This window comes from Budorcas taxicolor, chromosome 2 (genome assembly GCF_023091745.1).
Source record: "Budorcas taxicolor isolate Tak-1 chromosome 2, Takin1.1, whole genome shotgun sequence".
Classification (NCBI taxonomy): Eukaryota; Metazoa; Chordata; class Mammalia; order Artiodactyla; family Bovidae; genus Budorcas; species Budorcas taxicolor.
The window spans coordinates 171,251,670-171,269,620 of NC_068911.1; the positions used below are offsets into that span (position 1 = coordinate 171,251,670).

Genomic DNA, 17,951 nt, shown 5'->3' on the forward strand with positions numbered 1-17,951 from the left:
TTCAAGCTGCTTTTAGAAAAGGCAGAGGAACCAGAGATCAAATTGCCAACATCTGCTGGATCAAAGAGAGTTCCAGGAAAACATCTATTTCTGCTTTATTGACTATGCCAAAGCCTTTGACTGTGTGGATCACAATCAACTGTGGAAAATTCTGAAAGAGATGGGAAACCAGAACACCTGACCTGCCTCTTGAGAAACCTGTATGCAGGTCAGGAAGCAAGAGTTAGAACTGGACATGGAACAACACACTGGTTCCAGATAGGAAAAGGAGTACGTCAAGGCTGCATATTGTCACTCTGCTTATTTAACTTATATGCAGACTACATCATGAGAAACAGTGGGCTGGAAGAAGCACAAGCTGGAATCAAGATTGCCGGGAGAAATATCAATAACCTCAGATATGCAGATGACACCACCCTTATGGCAGAAAGTGAAGAGGAACTAAGAAGCCTCTTGATGAAAGTGAAAGAGGAGAGTGAAAAAGTTGGCTTAAAGCTCAACATTCAGAAAACGAAGATCATGGCATCTGGTCCCATCACTCCATGGGAAATAGATGGGGAAACAGTGGAAACAGTGTCAGACTTTATTTTTTTGGTCTCCAAAATCACTGCAGATGGTGACTGCAGCCATGAAATTAAGAGATGCTTACTCCTTGGGAGGAAAGTTATGACCAACCTAGATAGCATATTGAAAAGCAGAGACATTACTTTGCCAACAAAGGTCCATCTAGTCAAGGCTATGGTTTTTCCAGTGGTCATGTATGCATGTGAGAGTTGGACTGTGAAGAAAGCTGAGCGCCGGAGAATTGATGCTTTTGAACTGTGGTGCTGCAGAAGATTCTTGAGTCCCTTGGACTGCAAGGAGATCGAACTGGTCCATTCTGAAGGAGATCAGTCCTGGGTGTTCATTGGAAGGACTGATGCTGAAGCTGAAACTTCAATTCTTTGGCCACCTCATGCGAAGAGTTGACTCACTGGAAAAGACCCTGATGCTGGGAGGGATTGGGGGCAGGAGCAGAAGGGGACGACAGAGGTTGAGATGGCTGGATGGCATTACCGACTCGATGGACATGAATTTGAGTGAACTCCGGGAGTTGGTGATGGGCAGGGAGGCCTGGAGTGCTGTCATTCATGGGATCGCAAAGTGTCAGACATGACTGAGCGGCTGAACTGAACAATTCACCAAATCATTGGGTTTTTGCCACTTCAAGGATATATCTCTAAATCTCTCCTTTCCTCAAACATACTCCTTGCCCCTCAACTCCCACCCCTCACCAAAAGCAATTCATTCTTTTTAGCAACCATCCTTTCTCGGTAAGGGGTAGACTTAGCTACTGCTAAATTTTGGTCTCTTCTCCTGTATCCGTTACTGGTTTATGAAGTACGGTAGTCTGAAATAAGCCAGTGATGATTTCAGTCTTTATCAAAAAACTGAAAGACTTCTGAGCTCTCAAGTATCTACCTCTATCTTGTCCCTTGAGAATCTTCAAGGTAAAACACCTTAGTGAAGAGTAGAATCAAAAACCTAAATGGGGAATTCCCTGGCAGTTCAATGGTTAGGACTCCAGGCTTTCACTGCAGAGGCCTGGGTTCAATCCTTGGTTGGGGAACTAAGATCCCACAAGTTGCACAGAACCACCAGGAAAAGCAAAATGAAACAAAAAACCCTAAATGTCCATCAGCAGATGCACGAATAACAATGTGGTACATATATTCAATGGAATATTACTTAACCATAAAAAAGAAAAGAAAGAAAAATGAAATAATGCCATTTGCAGTAACATGAATGGACCTAGAGATTATCATACTAAGTTAGACAAAGACAAATATCATATCACTTATATGTGGAGCCTAGAAAAATGATACGAATAAACTTATTTACAAACAGAAAATAGATTCACAGACTTAAGAGAATGAATTTATGGTTACCAAACGGGAAAGGTGAAGGGGAGGGAAAAATTAAGATTTGGGGATTAATATACTATTGTAATCAACAGGACCTACCGTATAGCACAGGGATCTCTACTCAATATTTTATAATAATCTAAATGGGAAATGAATATGAAAAAGAATAGATATAGGTGTATATATAACTGAATTACTTTGCCATACACCTAGAATTAACACAACATTGTAAATCAGCTGCACTCCATTACAAAATAAATAAATTTTTAAATAGAAAAAAAGAACACCTAATGAACTATATTTTATACCAGTCACAAATGTGGTTGTCAACTGAGCTCCAAATAAACCAAGACATAGTCATGAACAAAATGAGCAAAAAATAAAATTAAGACCACAGTATATAACGTGGCAGAAAAGAAACCTTAGATCCTTTTAAAAGAAACTTCTAGACCAATGGTTTTGGCCACCATGTCAAGACTACTATAATTTTAAAAAAGAACACGTGACTGGCAATTCCCTGGTGGTCCAGTGGTAAAGAGCCTGAGCTTTCACCTCTGGGGACCCAAGTTTGATCTCTGGTTGGGTAACTGAGATAAGTTGTGGTAACAAGCCACACACTCAGTCAAAAAAATTAAAAATAAAAATGCACTAGGAAGGAAATATAAATATATATTTCCCCAAAGATATAAAAAGCATGCAGAGTTACACGTAATCTGTGTAACAATTTGACTGGATGAAATGCAGCCAGTCAATTCAACAGGGGGAAAAATCTAGAAAACTGTTTGATTTTTAAAAGCTCAATTATTTAGTCAAAATGAAAAAGATCCTATGACTGCCCATGTAGACAAAACCTTAACAAGTCCTAAGTACACTGACAGTAACACTTTTGATTACACAAGTGATAGAAAGAATACTACAGGTGGGAGACCTGAATCTGATAATTAGCTGTGTGACATTAGGCAAGCTACTTAACCCTGTGTGGAATTTTTGTTACTCATTTGCAAAAATGAACTGGATTAAATGATTTTTAAAGTTCTGTCTATTAAAATCTATTATTCCATTTACTCAATATTTACTGACACTGTGCCCATATACACATAGCTATCAAATCAAATGCCAGGTGCCCAGGAGTCAGTACTAGTATTTTATTCTTCAAAATAGATTTTTTCCCAAACATTTTTTCTTAAAAAAACAAAAAAACAAAAAAAACCAGCTTCACTGAGATATAGTTCACATACCATACAATTTTCACCCACTTGAAACACACAATTCAATGTTTTTTTAGTATATTCACAGAATTATGTGACCATCACTACAATCAAGTTTAGAACATTTTCATCATCCCCAAAGAAACCTTTTTACCCTCTAGTGGTCATGCTGCATTTACTCTAACTTCATAGCCTTAGGCAACCACTAAATCTCCTTTCTGTATAAATTGGCCTATTTTGGACACTTACAAATGGAATCATATAATATGTGGTCTTTTGTGTCTGGCTTTTTTCACTCAGCATGGATTTTTTAAAGTTCATCCAGTTTGTGGAGTGTATTCATACTTCATTTCTTTTTATTGCTCCACTGCTACTGCTAAGTCGCTTTAGTCGTGTCCGACTCTGTGAGACCCCATAGACGGCAGCCCACTAGGCTCCTCTGTCTCTGGGATTCTCCAGGCAAGAATACTGGAGTGGTGTGCCATTGCCTTCTCCAATGTATGAAAGTGAAAAGCGAAAGTGAAGTCGCTCAGTTGTGCCAACTCTTAGCGACCCCATGGACTGCAGCCTTCCAGGCTCCTCCGTCCACGGGGCTTTCCAGGCAAGAGTACTGGAGTGGGGTGCCATTCCCTTCTCCGTTATTGCTCCACAGTATTCCATAATATGGATATACAACATTTTATTCATCTATTTGTTAACTGATACATTGGGTTGTTTCCATTTTTTGGTTATTATTATTAACCAACGCTGCTATGAATATTTGTGTACAAGTTGCTGTGTGGATGTGTTTTCATCTTCTCTTGAGTATATACACCCCAGGAGTAGATTTGCTGAGCCATGATGCAACTCTATGTTTAATCTTTTAAGGACCTGCCAAACAGCTTTCCAAAGCAGCTGCAACATTTTACATTCCCACCAGCAACAGACAGGCTCCAGTTTCTCTACATTCCCACCAACACTTACTATCTTTTTGATTATAGCCATCCAAGTGGGTGTGACATCTGATAAAGTACCAAAGTAATTCATTGTGACTTTAATCAGCTCACTTAATCACTTTGAAATTCAGCTTTCTCATTTGTACACCGGAAATAAAATATCTCTTGGGACTTCCCTGTTGATTCAGTGATTAAGACTCCATGCTCCCATTGCAGGGGGCCAGGGTTTGTTCCCTGCTCAGGGAACTAGATCTCATATGTCACAACTAAAGATCTCAAGTTCCAAAACTAAGACCCAGCGCTTAAAAAAAAAATGCATAGAGTTCTTAACGGTATTAATGAAAAAAAATTTAGCGCAGTATTCATCATAAAGTATTTGATAAACAGTAGTTAATTATTATCACTAGATTTTCTGTCCTCCTAGGAACCCACCATCTAAATGAAAAGGAAAAAAAAAAACTCTTGTAAAGTACAACCTTACAGCTTTTTGCTGTTTTTTCTTTTTAATTTTTTATTGGGATATATTATTTACAAAGCAGCCTAATAGCTATTACTTAAGTGCAAACACAAGTGGCAGAAAAAATAAAGTATAAGATTGCAAAAAGGAAGATCAGTAATGGGAGAGAGAGATGTGAAAAGTTTGGTCAAGACACTTCAGTAAATCATGAAAAATAAGATCAACATAGCTGAGAGGGGCAAGAGAAGATGAGAATAGCACAAATGGGTCCAGATTACAGAAGGAAAGAGCTCAGGTATCAAAAAAAAAAAATAGTTCTGTGCTTTCTGTGCTTTCATAGCATAGTTAAGACAACATACCTGAGGACAGTAAGAAATATGTCTGGGGCTTCCCTGGTGGCTCAGTGGTAAAGAATCCACCTGCCAATGCAGGGGACAAGGATTCAATCCCTGGTCCAGGAAGATTCCACATGCCACTGAGCAACTAAGCCCATGTGCCCACAACTACTGAGTTTGTGCTCTAGAGCCCTGGAGCCGCAACTACTGAGCCCACATGCTGCAGCTAGTGAAGCTGGCATACCCTAGGGCCCATGCTCTCCAACAAGGGAAGATACTGCAATGAGAAGCCAGTGTACCACAACTAGAGAGTAAGTCCTGCTCTCCACAACTAGAAAAAAAGCCCATGCAGCAACAAAGACCTAGCACAGCCAAAAATAAATAAACAAAATTTTTTAAAAAACGTGTGAATGGGACAGGGACAGATGACAGAATTGAAGACTCTGACCTTTATCCTCCAAGTAACATAATAGTTGAGGATTTGCAGGAAAGGGAAGCTATGAAATCAGGATTTAAGATTAATCTGGCAGGAGAGGGAAAGACCTGATGCCAAGAAACCTATTAGGAAATTGTTCAGGCAGGACAAACAGCAGAAGTTGAGAGGAAGGGACCAGTTGTGACGAGCATAGCATAGGAAGAATCAAGCAGACTCTGAGTAAATTGACTCATGGATATTCTGGAAATGACAATACACCTGAAATACAATTTGAAAACGACAATATATTTTGGTAATCAAATCATTAATTCAAACTTACCCTCTGCGATGTCCGAGCACGATGTGCCAATGGCTGTGTCCCCACTATCGGCTACACTTGAACAACGACTGAAGCGGCTCCGAAAGGCCTCTGAGATAACTGGGGTCTGCCATTCAGTCCCCAGGGAACTGCCCTTCTGAATCACGCTGGAACCTGAAACAACCAGCATTTCCCACTGTTAATGTAAATCAGCTCGTGTAATTCCACAAAACTTTTTTTCAAAAAATCACTTAAACCTGTGAGAGAATAGCCATACCTCACCCTTTTCTTCCTCCTGTGCCTATTTCAGTTACTCTGAATTAGTTAACTTTATTTCTTTTAATGATTTTTTTAAAATTAGGCATTCATCCATTCATTCACAGCTGCACTGGGTCTCTGTAGCACAGGGACTCTTCATTGCTGCAGGTGGGCTTTCTCTAGTCGTGCCGAGTAGGGGCTACTCTCTAGTTGTGCTACTGGGCTTCTCCTTGCAGTGGGTTCTCTTGTCTCAGAGCACGGGCTCTAGACACTCGGGCTCAGTAGTTGTGGCACACAGGTTCAGGTGCCCCAAGGTATGTGGAATCTTAGTTCCCAAACTAGGGATCGAACCCATGTTCCCTGTATTGTAAGGCAGATTCTCAACCAATGAACCACCAGGGAAGTCCCTGAATTAGTTAAGCCTAAATGGAAATAGCTTAAGAGATGAGACTGTTCAAAGACACAAAAAAAGACCTACCAAGGATCCAGGAGTACTGAGACAGTTAACAGTGGCTCCATTCTTTGAAATCTAGAAGCCACGGCACTTTACAGACATGGTCTCATCTACCTACTTAGTGAAAGTATTTTAACCCCTATTTTACAGAGGATACAGCTGAGATTTGAACCCATGACATTCTGATTCCAGTATCCACATTTTTCCCTCTTGCAGGGTTTCTCAACAGGTGCTCTTGGCATTCTGGGTCTGACAATTCTTCAATGTATACTCTACCTACTACAGGATGATTAAGCATCCCTAGTCCTTCCCCATTCCCTAAATGCCAGTAACAGACCTCACTCCATCCCACCATCACTGTGAAACCTGAAAATACCCCCGTATGTTTCTAAATGCTCTACAGGGTAACATGCAATCCAGTATCCTTTGAAAATCACCACTTGGGAATGAATCAGGGTATCCTTCTGGGCAGAGTGAACCTATATCAAGCCAAGTCTTACAAGTTAATCTGAAGGGTTCTGGGGGGCAATGCAGAGGAACTACTAAAATTTCTGAGCAGATAAGATGAAACAAAGGTCCGTCTAGTCAAGGCTATGGTTTTTCCAGTGGTCACGTATGGATGTGAGAGTTGGACTGTGAAGAAAGCTGAGCGCCGAAGAATTGATGCTTTTGAACTGTGGTGTTGGAGAAGACTCTTGAGAGTCCCTTGGACTGCAAGGAGATCCAACCAGTCCATTCTAAAGAAGATCAGCCCTGGGTATTCTTTGGAAGGAATGATGCTAAAGCTGAAACTCCAATACTCTGGCCACCCACATGCGAAGAGTTGACTCACTGGAAAAGACTCTGATGCTGGGAGGGATTGGGGGCAGGAGAAAAAGGGGACGAGAGAGGATGAGATGGCTGGATGGTATCACCGACTCGATGGACCTGAGTCTGGGTGAACTCTGGGAGTTGGTGATGGACAGGGAGGCCTGGCGTGCTGCAATTCATGGGGTTGCAAAGAGTCGGACACGACTGAGCAACTGAACTGAACTGAAGATGAAACAAGACTGATGAAATTTATCTGACTTTGTCAGCTTGCTGTTTGAGGCCTGGTAGATAGGAATTGTTCAATACTTGATTTATGAACATATTAGCAAAAAGTTAAATTCAAATTATTTTTTAAAATCACTACAGTTTCCCCAAGAAACTGTACATTTAGTCCTAAGACAGTGCATAGCAGATGTTCAATAAATATTTGCTGAATGACTCTTGAATTTTTTCGAAGTGCTTACTATATGCAAGGCCATATGCCTAGAATAAAATAACATACCTGTTAAAATGTCTGTTAGTTCCATAAATGTAATTTTTCTAAACTTTACCTGAGATGATCCATGTAAACAAACAGTAACAGCAGCTACTTATCCATTTGAAGTGTCAGAATCTGAGTGTGTAAAATATGTTTCTATACACTCTATGATCTAGTGGGAAGCAAATAATATTTGAATTTAGTGCTTCTCCCACCTTCTGAACCAACCTACTTTTGCTGCTTTTTTCGCTACCCTTACTTTTACTTTCTACTGAAGATATTCTCACTTTCCCCAAGAACTGCTTTTATCCTTCGGGCCTTAGGGGACTGTCTGATTTGAAAGCATCTATATATACACAGTAATCTGTAACAATCTTTAGTAGAAAACATAGCCAAAAATTAGAGCCTCTGATCAGCATAAGATTAGCCAGTGTTACTATACTAAATTAACAAAATTCTTAAAGTGAAAGTGAAGTCATGGCCGACTCTTCGCAACCCCATGGACTGTAGCCTATCAGGCTCCTCTGTCCATGGGATTTTCCAGCCAGAAGTGCTGGAGTGGATTGCCATTTCCTTCTCCAGGGGATCTTCCCGACCCAGAATCGAACCCGGGTCTCCCGCATTGCAGGCAGACGCTTTACTGTCTGAGCCACCAGGGAAGCCTGGGGATGGGGAAGGACTAGGGATGCTTAACCGTCCTGTAGTAGGTAGAGTATACAGAATTCTAGCCAAAAGCAAAGAAATTTGACTTCTTGGTGAGTCTATATGGCATAATCTCTCCAGTCAGTGTATAATTTGTCATGTTTTTTGAAACAGTGAAAATCCACTGAGGGCTTCATCCTGGAAACCACTCCCTGTTACTACTACTAATCTTTTTCTTCACTTCTACCATCTTCCTAGTCAGACACTCCATATATCAATTCTAAAAGAAAGATTTGCTGAAATGAAAGCATGCTTTGGTACAATTACAGAGACTGATTATCTGAAGTGTGTGAGTTCTGTGTTATGCCGCATGTCCTATTACCAGCTCACGGGCCAGGATCAATCAAACAAGAGACCGCACAGAATAACACACAGAAAGGCAGTGAGCTGACAGGAACTGCTGCATTCCAAAACTTACACTATACATAGCTGTCCTAAGAAACTGAACATTTAGTCCTAAGACAGTGCATAGCAGATGCTCAATAAATATTTGCTGAATGACTCTTGAATTTTTTCGAAGTGCTTACTATATGCAAGGCCATATGCCTAGAAGAAAATAACATACCTGTCAAAATGTCTGTTATAAGGCACTGTAAGATTTTTAAAGTTAAAGAAAACATATCATTAGTTCCATAAATGTATTCTTTCTTCAAAAATGTCCCAGAATGCAAAAGTTATTTTTCTAAAATGGTACTTCCTATTTGAATGTACCATATCTACTTAAATGTTGCCTATTGAGTGTGTATGACTGTAGCCTTCCAGGCTCCTCTGCCCATGGAATTTTCCAGGCAAGAAGACTGAAGTGGGTAGCCTTTTTCCCTTCTCCAGGGAATCTTCCCAACCCAGGTATGGAATCCAGGTCTCCCACATTGCAGGTGGATTCTTCACCAGCTGAGCAACATGGGAAGCCCTTCACTTAATGTTGTCTATTGAGTGTGTATATATATTTACATGTTTTAATATATATATAAAATATACATATATACTTTTAACATAACAACTTAGGATATCAACTAAGCTTTCAAAATCCTTTAAATCCATTCTAGAGACAAATTTCTGAGTTTCTAGTGACAACACAAGTGAGACTGCTGGCATCCAAGAAGAATTCCAATCTTTGTGGGCTAGCAGATGACTGATCCACCCACAAGACTACAAAGACAACATAGACCACAGTAATTTATGCCGTGTTTTTCTGATTTCAAATGGAACTATGTTCCAAAGCCGTTTTTGTTCCAATCCTTTATATGCCCCCCTCAATAATCAATGACGTGGTCTTGTTGGAAGTCATGTAGCACGAGAAATAAATAGTTGTTCTCTCAGAGAGATCTATTTTTCTATTCAATGTAGCCCCATGTCATTTTTGTTCTTTTGGTACCAGCATTTCAGTGAATGCTTGTCTGTTTAGTATTTCCTTTTAAGGAAATTTCTGCTATAAAATAATAGACGAATGGTCAGAATTTAATCCAGAAAACTTTGACTACTCACCTGGTGAGGTGGCATGAGAGATCCTCTCACTCGGGTATTTCTCCTGCATGGCCATGAACACAGTTACTTGAGCCAGCTGTAAAATGAAGGAAGCAGTCAGATCTCTCCATTATCTTTTAATTCCCTGTAATTCATTCCCATTCAGCTGAAACTGTCAAATGCATACAAAGTATTCAAGTATTCTTCCACATGTTTTACTCCTAAGGATATATTTAAAGCAACTCCCAATATTTCACTCTACTTCTCCCAAAGCAAGAAGAAAAAACCTAGAACCAAACAGAGATTCCCAATACTGATCCTATAAGGTTTAGAACCCTTCTGATTATTGCAAAAATTAAAAATAATATTATTTTAATTTAAAAGCTGCCAAAGATATTCTTACCCACTGGAACAGGAAGAAGAGTGAGGAAGGAAAAAAACTAAGTAACCAAAACAACAGCAAAGTACTATAGCTTCAATCCTGATGAACATAAAATGAATTCCCCAATTCTTCCAGTAATGAAAGTTAGTCATATGATGTACAATGATGGACAGAATTCTTGGTCAAAAGCTGGGAACTCCAATCCTCAGGTGGGAACATGAGATTTTCTTCTCATTTTCCCATTACTTAAATAAAACATTTATATTTATTCTAATGGTAGGATCTAAGAATTCAGTATAAGTCTGATTGCTAGTTGTATAAACAAAAGCTTTAATTAGCTGTAACTAATAATAGCAAACAATATCTTATGTATGTATAGTACTTGAGAGGCAGCACAGAGTAAGGAAGAGAAGTGGCTCAGAGCACTGACTCTCAATCAGACAGTTCAGGTTTGAAGCTGGACATGAGCAAACGCACTGGAATAGACCCTGATGCTGGGAAAGACTAAGGATGGGAGGAGAAGGGGGTAACAGAGGATGACATAGCTGGATGGCAACATCAACTCAATGGATATGGGTTTGAGCAGGCTCTAAGAGACAGTCAAGGAGAGGGAAGCCTGGCATGCTATAGTCCATGGGGTCACAATGAGTTGGACGCAACTGGACAACAAATGAGCAATGTATGAGCTGTGTAATCTTGAGCAAATTTCTTAATATCTTTGGGCCTCAGCTCCTTCCTAAAAAAATGAGGATAAAAACAGGACCTAATTTGTTCTTAGTTAGGATTAACTTACAATGGTGTCTGACACATATTAAGTGCTTTATTAATGCTTTTATTATACTTGGCATATTAACATTTTATGTTAATAAAAAGTGAAAGAGTACAATTCCTGGAAGATAAATTATGAATTTAGAAACTTTGAATTTATAAGAGCCCATGGGGCTTCCCTGATAGCTCAGTTGGTGAAGAATCTGCCTGCAATACAGGAGACCATGATTCGATTTCTGGGTCAGGAAGATCCCCTGGAGAAGGGATAGGCTACCCACTCCAGTATTTTGGCATGGAGAATTCCATGGACTATATAGTCCATGGGGTCGCAAACAGTAGGACATGACTGACTTTCAGAGTTTGGGACAAACTCTATCCACAAACTCTATCAGTTCTTAGAGGTGAAATTTAACTTTGGAGGGAAAAAAAAAGGCTATATGGTACTTCTTCCCTAATGTGCTTTACTGACCTCTGCAGTTTTTTCTTAGTAACAACAACAAACCCTAATTCACTGCATCTACAACAGAAATTGTACGATCCCCTGAAATCCCAGGTCTCCACATACTGGGTAAGAGAAACTTGGTGCAGTTTAAACAGTTTCCATTTATGGCTAGTATTATTCAGTGTTTTACACAGAAGGATGATCTACCTACTAGTGATACCAGTCAATATCAAAACTCGTTTTCATCCCCTTCTTCAAAATATAAAAAGGTTGGCCCATTAAATTCTGAAACCTTTCCAAATTCAGAGGAGTTGAAAATGGGATAACAAAAGAACTCTCAGTTAAACATGGATTTACCCTATGACTCAGCAGCTCCAAATGTATGTCAACACAAAATCTTGTACATTAATCTTCACAGCAGCATTATAAAGTGGCCAAAAAGTGGAAAGAAATGTCCATTAGCTGATGGATAAATAAAACATGGCCTTCCCTCACAGCTCAATTCATAAAAAATCAGTCTGCAGTGCAGGAGACCCTGGTTCAATTCCTGGGTCAGGAAGATCCCCTGGAGAAGGGAAATTCTCCAGTATTCTGGCCTGGAGAATTCCATGGACTATATATATAGTCCATGGAATTGCAAACAGCTGGACAAAATTGAGCGACTTTCACTTTCTTTTTCAAATAAAATGTGGTATATTCATACAATGGAATATTAGTAGGCAGCAAAAAAGGAATGAAGTACTGATACCTGCTACAACATGGATGAACACTGGAAATAATATATCAAGTAAAGGAGGACAAGTACAAAAAGGCCATATATTGTATGAATCCATTTATATATAAAGTATCCAGAACTGGCAAATCCACAAAGACAGTAGATGAGTGGTTGCTAGGGTATAAGAGGAGGGCAGGGAGTTTCTGACTACCCTGAACAAAATGCTGAGATTAGATAGTGATGATGGCTGCGCAAGCTTGTGAGTACACTAAAACCTCTGAATTGCATACATGTAAAACTGAATTTTATGTGAATTAAATCTCAAAAAAACTCCCCTAAGGAGTAATACAGTACAGAATAAATAATTCTTAACTTTTTCCTACTTAACTTTACAAGTAGATGGGCTACTAGTGGAAATTTTTAGAGACATTTGAAAGAGACAGACTTCTTGAGATAAAAGTGAGAGAAATGAATGCATAAGAAGTAATACAAATAGCCAATTATACAGCCAAGAGAGGTAAAAATGAATGTAGGCAGACAGAAGTAAAGAACCCAACACTGATAATTTCTACTTTCAAAGCTGTTTAAACTACAGAATAATTCATTCAACAAATTCAACATGTATTAAGTACAAGCATATGTCTTTTTTAATTGCACTTCACTTTACTGAGCTTCCTGACCACTTGGGGTACTCAGGGGCCAGCTTGCCTGCCAATGGACCAGACCTAGCGGCTGCAACTGGGACCCTTTTGTCTCTGGTCTCCTCCTGACGCAGGCAACTGGCCAGAGTGCCCCAACCGGTAAGGAACAAGAGACTTTATTGACCTTTCTCCCCTTCCCTCTCTCTTTCCTCTCCTTAACCCTTCCTATCCTTCCCTGTTTTTCTAGTCCCCCGGTCCTGGAAGCAGGAATCTGGTCGAAGGGCCCTCAGCTTGAGCTGAGGATTGGAGACTGATCACCTCCTCTTGGCAGAGAACTCAAATTCTGGCTCTGGTCTGGTCTGATTTCTGGTAGGGCCGAGTTCCAGTCCTCCCTTCTCTGGAGGCCCAGAGAAAAGTCCCATAATGCCTGGATATCTGTAGGTGGCAGGAGACGTCTGTAAGGCCACCCCTTTTGCCCCCCTCTCCCGCCTCCTCCCCCTTCTTTCAACCTGGCTTCCTTTCCTCCCTTGAAATCTCTGACTTGGATCTGAAGTTCTAGAGACTGTATTCTTGTATTTAAGGGCTTCCCTGGTGGTGCAGAGGTTGAAGCGTCTGCCTGCAATGTGGGAGACCTGGGTTCGATCCCTGGGTCGGGAAGATCCCCTGGAGAAGGAAATGGCAACCCACTCCAGTATTCTTGCCTGGCGAATCCCATGGACGAAGGAGCTTGGTGGGCTACAGTCTACAGGTCGCAAAGAGTCGGACATGACTGAGCGACTTCACTTTCACTTTACTGAGCTTCACAGATTCTATTTTTTTAACAAATTGAAGATCTGTGGCAACCCTGGTGTCGAGCAAGTCTATGGATGTCATTTTTTTCCTGAAGCATTTGCTCACTTTGTGTGTCACATTTTGGTGATTCTTGCAATATTCCAAGCTTTTTCAACATTATTACATCCGTTATGGTGATCTGTGATTAGTGAACTTTGATATTACTATTGTAACTGCAGGAGTAGTAGAACTAGTAAGAGGACTAAAATTAGAAGTGGAGCCTGAAGATGTGACTGAATTACTGCAATCTCATGATAAAACTTTAAAAGATGAAGAGGTGCTTCTTATGGATGAGGAAAGCGGTTTCTTGAGATGGAACTACTTCCAGTGAAGATGCTGTCAAGACCGTCGAAATGACAACAAAGGATTTAGAATATTACATAAACTTAGTTGATAGAGCAGTAGCAGGGTTTGAGAGGACTGACTCTGGTTTTGAAAGAAGTTCCACCATGGGGAATATACCATTAAACAGCTTTGCATGTTATAGAAAAATTGTTTGTGAAAGGAAAAGTCAATCAATGTAGTAAACTTCACTGTTGTCTTATTTTAAGAAATTGCCACAGCAACCCCAACATTCAGCAACCATCACCTCATTCAGTCATCACCCATTAACATCAAGGCAGAATCCTCTACTGGCAAATTAGCAAAGAGATTACAAATCACTGAGGGTTCAGATGATGGTTAGCATTTTTTTAGCAATAAAGTATTTTTTAATTAAGGCATGTACATTTTTAAAAGACATAATGCTATTGCATACTTAATGGACTACAGTAAAGTGTAAACATAACATATAATACTGAGAAACCAAAAAAATTTGTGTGACTCGATTTATTCTGGTGGTCTGGAACCCTACCCACAATATATCTGAGGTATGCCAGTCCTTAATATCCATCAAGCACTGTGCTAAAGATTCTATAGTATCATGTCTTATGTTTAATACTCACATCAAACCTATGAGGTAGTTACTAAGCCACCACAAGTTGGAGTTTCTATCTCAGACATAGCCAGAACTGCAAGTCCCAAAGCACTTAGGAGCTGGGGCTGCTGCTGCTGCTAAGTCGCTTCAGTCATGTCCGACTCTGTGCGACCCCATAGATGGCAGCCCACCAGGCTCTGCCGTCCCTAGGATTCTCCAGGCAAGAACACTGGAGTGGGTTGCCATTTCCTTCTCCAATGCATGAAAGTGAAAAGTGAAAGTGAAGTCGCTCAGTCATGTCCGACTCTTAGCGACCCCATGGACTGCAGGCTAACCAGGCTCCTCCGTCCATGGGATTTTCCAGGCAAGAGTACTGGAGTGGGGTGCCATTGCCTTCTCCGAGGAGCTGGGGCAGCTCATATAATTTCTTCACTTTCCCATTGGTCACCACCCAAGCTCTATTTCCCAAGTTGCTATCCAAGAACTAGATTTTGACTGTTGTTAAGTATTCCTCTTTTGAAGAATTATAATCTTAGTGTGGAATACATTTGACAGCTGTTGAGAGAACCACATCAAGACAGGAGAGGATTTGAAGGGATACACAGACAGCGGACACAGACACACTAAGAATCTCACACCATTACACTATTTCCATTGCCTTGATCATTCATGGAACCAGATCTAAAGAAAAGCCAAATCCTTGCCAAGATGTTGCCTTTACAAAGGAGTCCTGAAACACACCACACCATCAGATTATTATAAAACATACAAGGCCTAAGGGCAAGTAATGAAGCATGGTTATCTTAATCGTCCTTGTATCACCACTCCTCCCTTCCTAGCACACAGTATTCAATTCATCAACCAAAATTTACTGAGTGCCTATTTGCCTGGCTCTGTGCCATGTGGTGGAAGTAGACTGGTGCAGAGGACAAACAGGGTTCTGATCCTTCCGTTTAATGTGCTGAACACCCTCTACTGAATAAATAAGCTTCAGCACACTTTATGTGCATCCAGAGAACCAGCTCCTCCCTGTCTACAGCAGGGATCCTCAATCTTGGTACTACTGACACTGGAGTCGGTAAGTCTTTGATGTAGGGCTGTCCTGCAGGTTGTTCAGCAGCACCCCTGACATCTACCCATCGGATGCCAGGAACAATCCCAGAGTTGTGAGAACCCAAAACGTCTCCAGACACTTAAATAGCTTGTGGAGGGGGAAGCAAAACCGTGCCGGCTCAGAAACTCCATCCTAGCGCCTTCACGAGCGCTCTCGGTCCCTCCGACCTTCCTTCTCTATTCATGCTCCAAATCTTGGCTCGGACTTCGCTTCCTCGGGGAGGGCTCCCCGCCCCCTCAGACCTGTTGGTGCCTAGGGTTCCGCGCTCCGTACTTCTCCACCCGGCACAACCACCCGGTTGACGTCTCCTCTCCCAGGGCTACGCGCTCCTAGAGGGCAAGGAACTTCCCTCCCGCCGTGCCCTGGCGACCGGGACCGGGACTGTACCTCAGAGGTCCCGCAACTGCTGTGGAATGAGGGATGGAGAGAGCAAGGCGATGAAAGCGGGGGGCGTTATTTCAGAAAGCCGGGGCGTGAGAGACCCAAGGCGGGCAGCTCAGCCGCTCTGCGCATGCTCTTCGCTCTCCCTCGGCCCCCCACGGAGGCAGGTCGACAGTGCCTGAGGCTCTGCCGGGGCTCTCCAAGGAGGGCACAGGGTTTGTCAGTCCAATGAAGGCCCGGGAGAGAGGACTTACGTGGGCTTGAAAGCGGGCAGCAAAACCCCTAACTCAGGAAAACCAACCACGGCGACCGCGTCTGCCACGGACAGCTGCTCGGCCCCCTCAGCTTGCTTAACGGCCGTTAACACACCCGCCAGGCCGCGCGCCGCGCGCTCCGCCCAGGCCCCGCCCCTGTCTGCCCATCTGCGACCAATCAGCAGTAGTGTCGCGCGGGTGTCCCGCCCTTGCACGCCGCCCTCGGCGCGGGGAACGGACGGATCTCTCTGCGCATGAGCCAGTCGCGGCTCTGTGCCGTCGCCCCAGACCCTCTGCTGGTCTCGCTTCTGGGCGGAGCGCTGCTCACCGGGCCCTGAAGTGGCCTTCTTGGGCCTGTGCAGATTGAGAAACTGGGCGCAGCTCATTCCGGGATCCCAGCCTACTCCCATTCCTCACCACCTATCAGTACTCCCGCCTGAAACAGGGGGTCACATTGTGACCCGGAGTTAGGCTGTGGTCAGGGTCAGGACTTGATCTGGTTACGTAACAGGCCATGGTCAGTCTGTGACCAGGAGTCAGATTGAAGGGTATGGGATCAATTTTGCCTCCCTACTCAAACGTCCTCCCCTCTCATTTATATTTTAATGGAGATTTTTGGCGCTAATTTCAGAGACTAGTCACAATTTTCAACACAGTTTAAGTTCAATAGCTTCCTTTTAACTTTATTTTGTTTCATTCTGTTTTCTTTTTGAGATATGTAAGCATAATATAGTCAATGGTATTTCCCCCTTATACTTTGGGATATTTTCTTTTTTTTGCCCCAGCCTGTGGCTTGCAGGATCTTAGTTCCAATCTTAGTTACCCTACCAGAGATTAAACTGAGCCCTCAGCAGTAGAAGCCCCAAGTCCTAGCCATTGGACCGCCAAGGAATTCCCTAGGATATATTTTATTTTAGTTATTTTAAAATATTTTTATTTATTTATTTGGTGGCTTAGTTGTGGCACATGGGATCTTGAGTTGCAGCATGGGATCTAGTTCCCTGACCAGGGATCAAACGTGGAGTCCTGCATTGGGAGCACAGTCTTAGCCACTGGACCACGAGGGAAATCCTGACTGGATATATTTTAAGTGTGGGCAACGGTTAATACCTTTGTCAACAGGGCTATTTAAAAGGTCTCTCTACTCCAGACTCATAAAGTGAATATAAATTCCCAATGAAATATAATTAATTGTACTAATTTAATGTGTGTGATTTTTATGTACATGAAAAAATATGGATTGATCATTTGACTTCATTTTTTTTCTGGAGCTGTTAAATCATTAAATAATAAGAAAAGATTTTGCAAATGAAATGTTAAAGACTTTTAATTTAGTTGCTTGTCACCACATATTTCCCCAAGAAATTAATTTCTAAAATGATTATCAGTCAGTTCAGTTCAGTCTCTCAGTCGTGTCCGACTCTGCGACCCCATGAATCGCAGCACGCCAGGCCTCCCTGTCCATCAACAACTCCTGGAGTTCACTCAGACTCAATGTCCATCGAGTCGGTGATGCCATCCAGCCATCTCATCCTCTGTCGTCCCCTTCTCCTCCTGCCCCTAGTCCCTCCCAGCATCAGAGCCTTTTCCAATGAGTCAACTCTTCTCATGAGGTGGCCAAAGTACTGGAGTTTCAGCTTTAGCATCATTCCTTCCAAAGAACACCCAGGACCAATCTCCTTTAGAATGGACTAGTTGGATCTCCTTGCAGTCCAAGGGACTCTCAAGAGTCTTCTCCAACACCACAGTTCAAAATGATTATAGATAC

At 41.8% G+C, this 17,951-nt stretch overlaps 1 protein-coding gene across 1 annotated transcript in view; it reads right to left on the bottom strand.

The window, feature by feature from the left end:
- Positions 1-16,309, bottom strand: part of CEP85 (centrosomal protein 85) — a 42,962-nt gene extending 26,653 nt beyond the window's left edge. The window contains exons 1-3 of the mRNA XM_052655244.1: positions 16,184-16,309; positions 9,761-9,836; positions 5,595-5,747 (exon numbers count right to left, since the gene is read on the bottom strand). Of these exons, the coding sequence (XP_052511204.1) occupies positions 5,595-5,747; positions 9,761-9,815 (208 nt within the window). The 5' untranslated portion in view covers positions 9,816-9,836; positions 16,184-16,309. The remainder of the gene's footprint in view (positions 1-5,594; positions 5,748-9,760; positions 9,837-16,183) is intronic.
- Between the last annotated feature and the right edge of the window lie 1,642 nt (positions 16,310-17,951).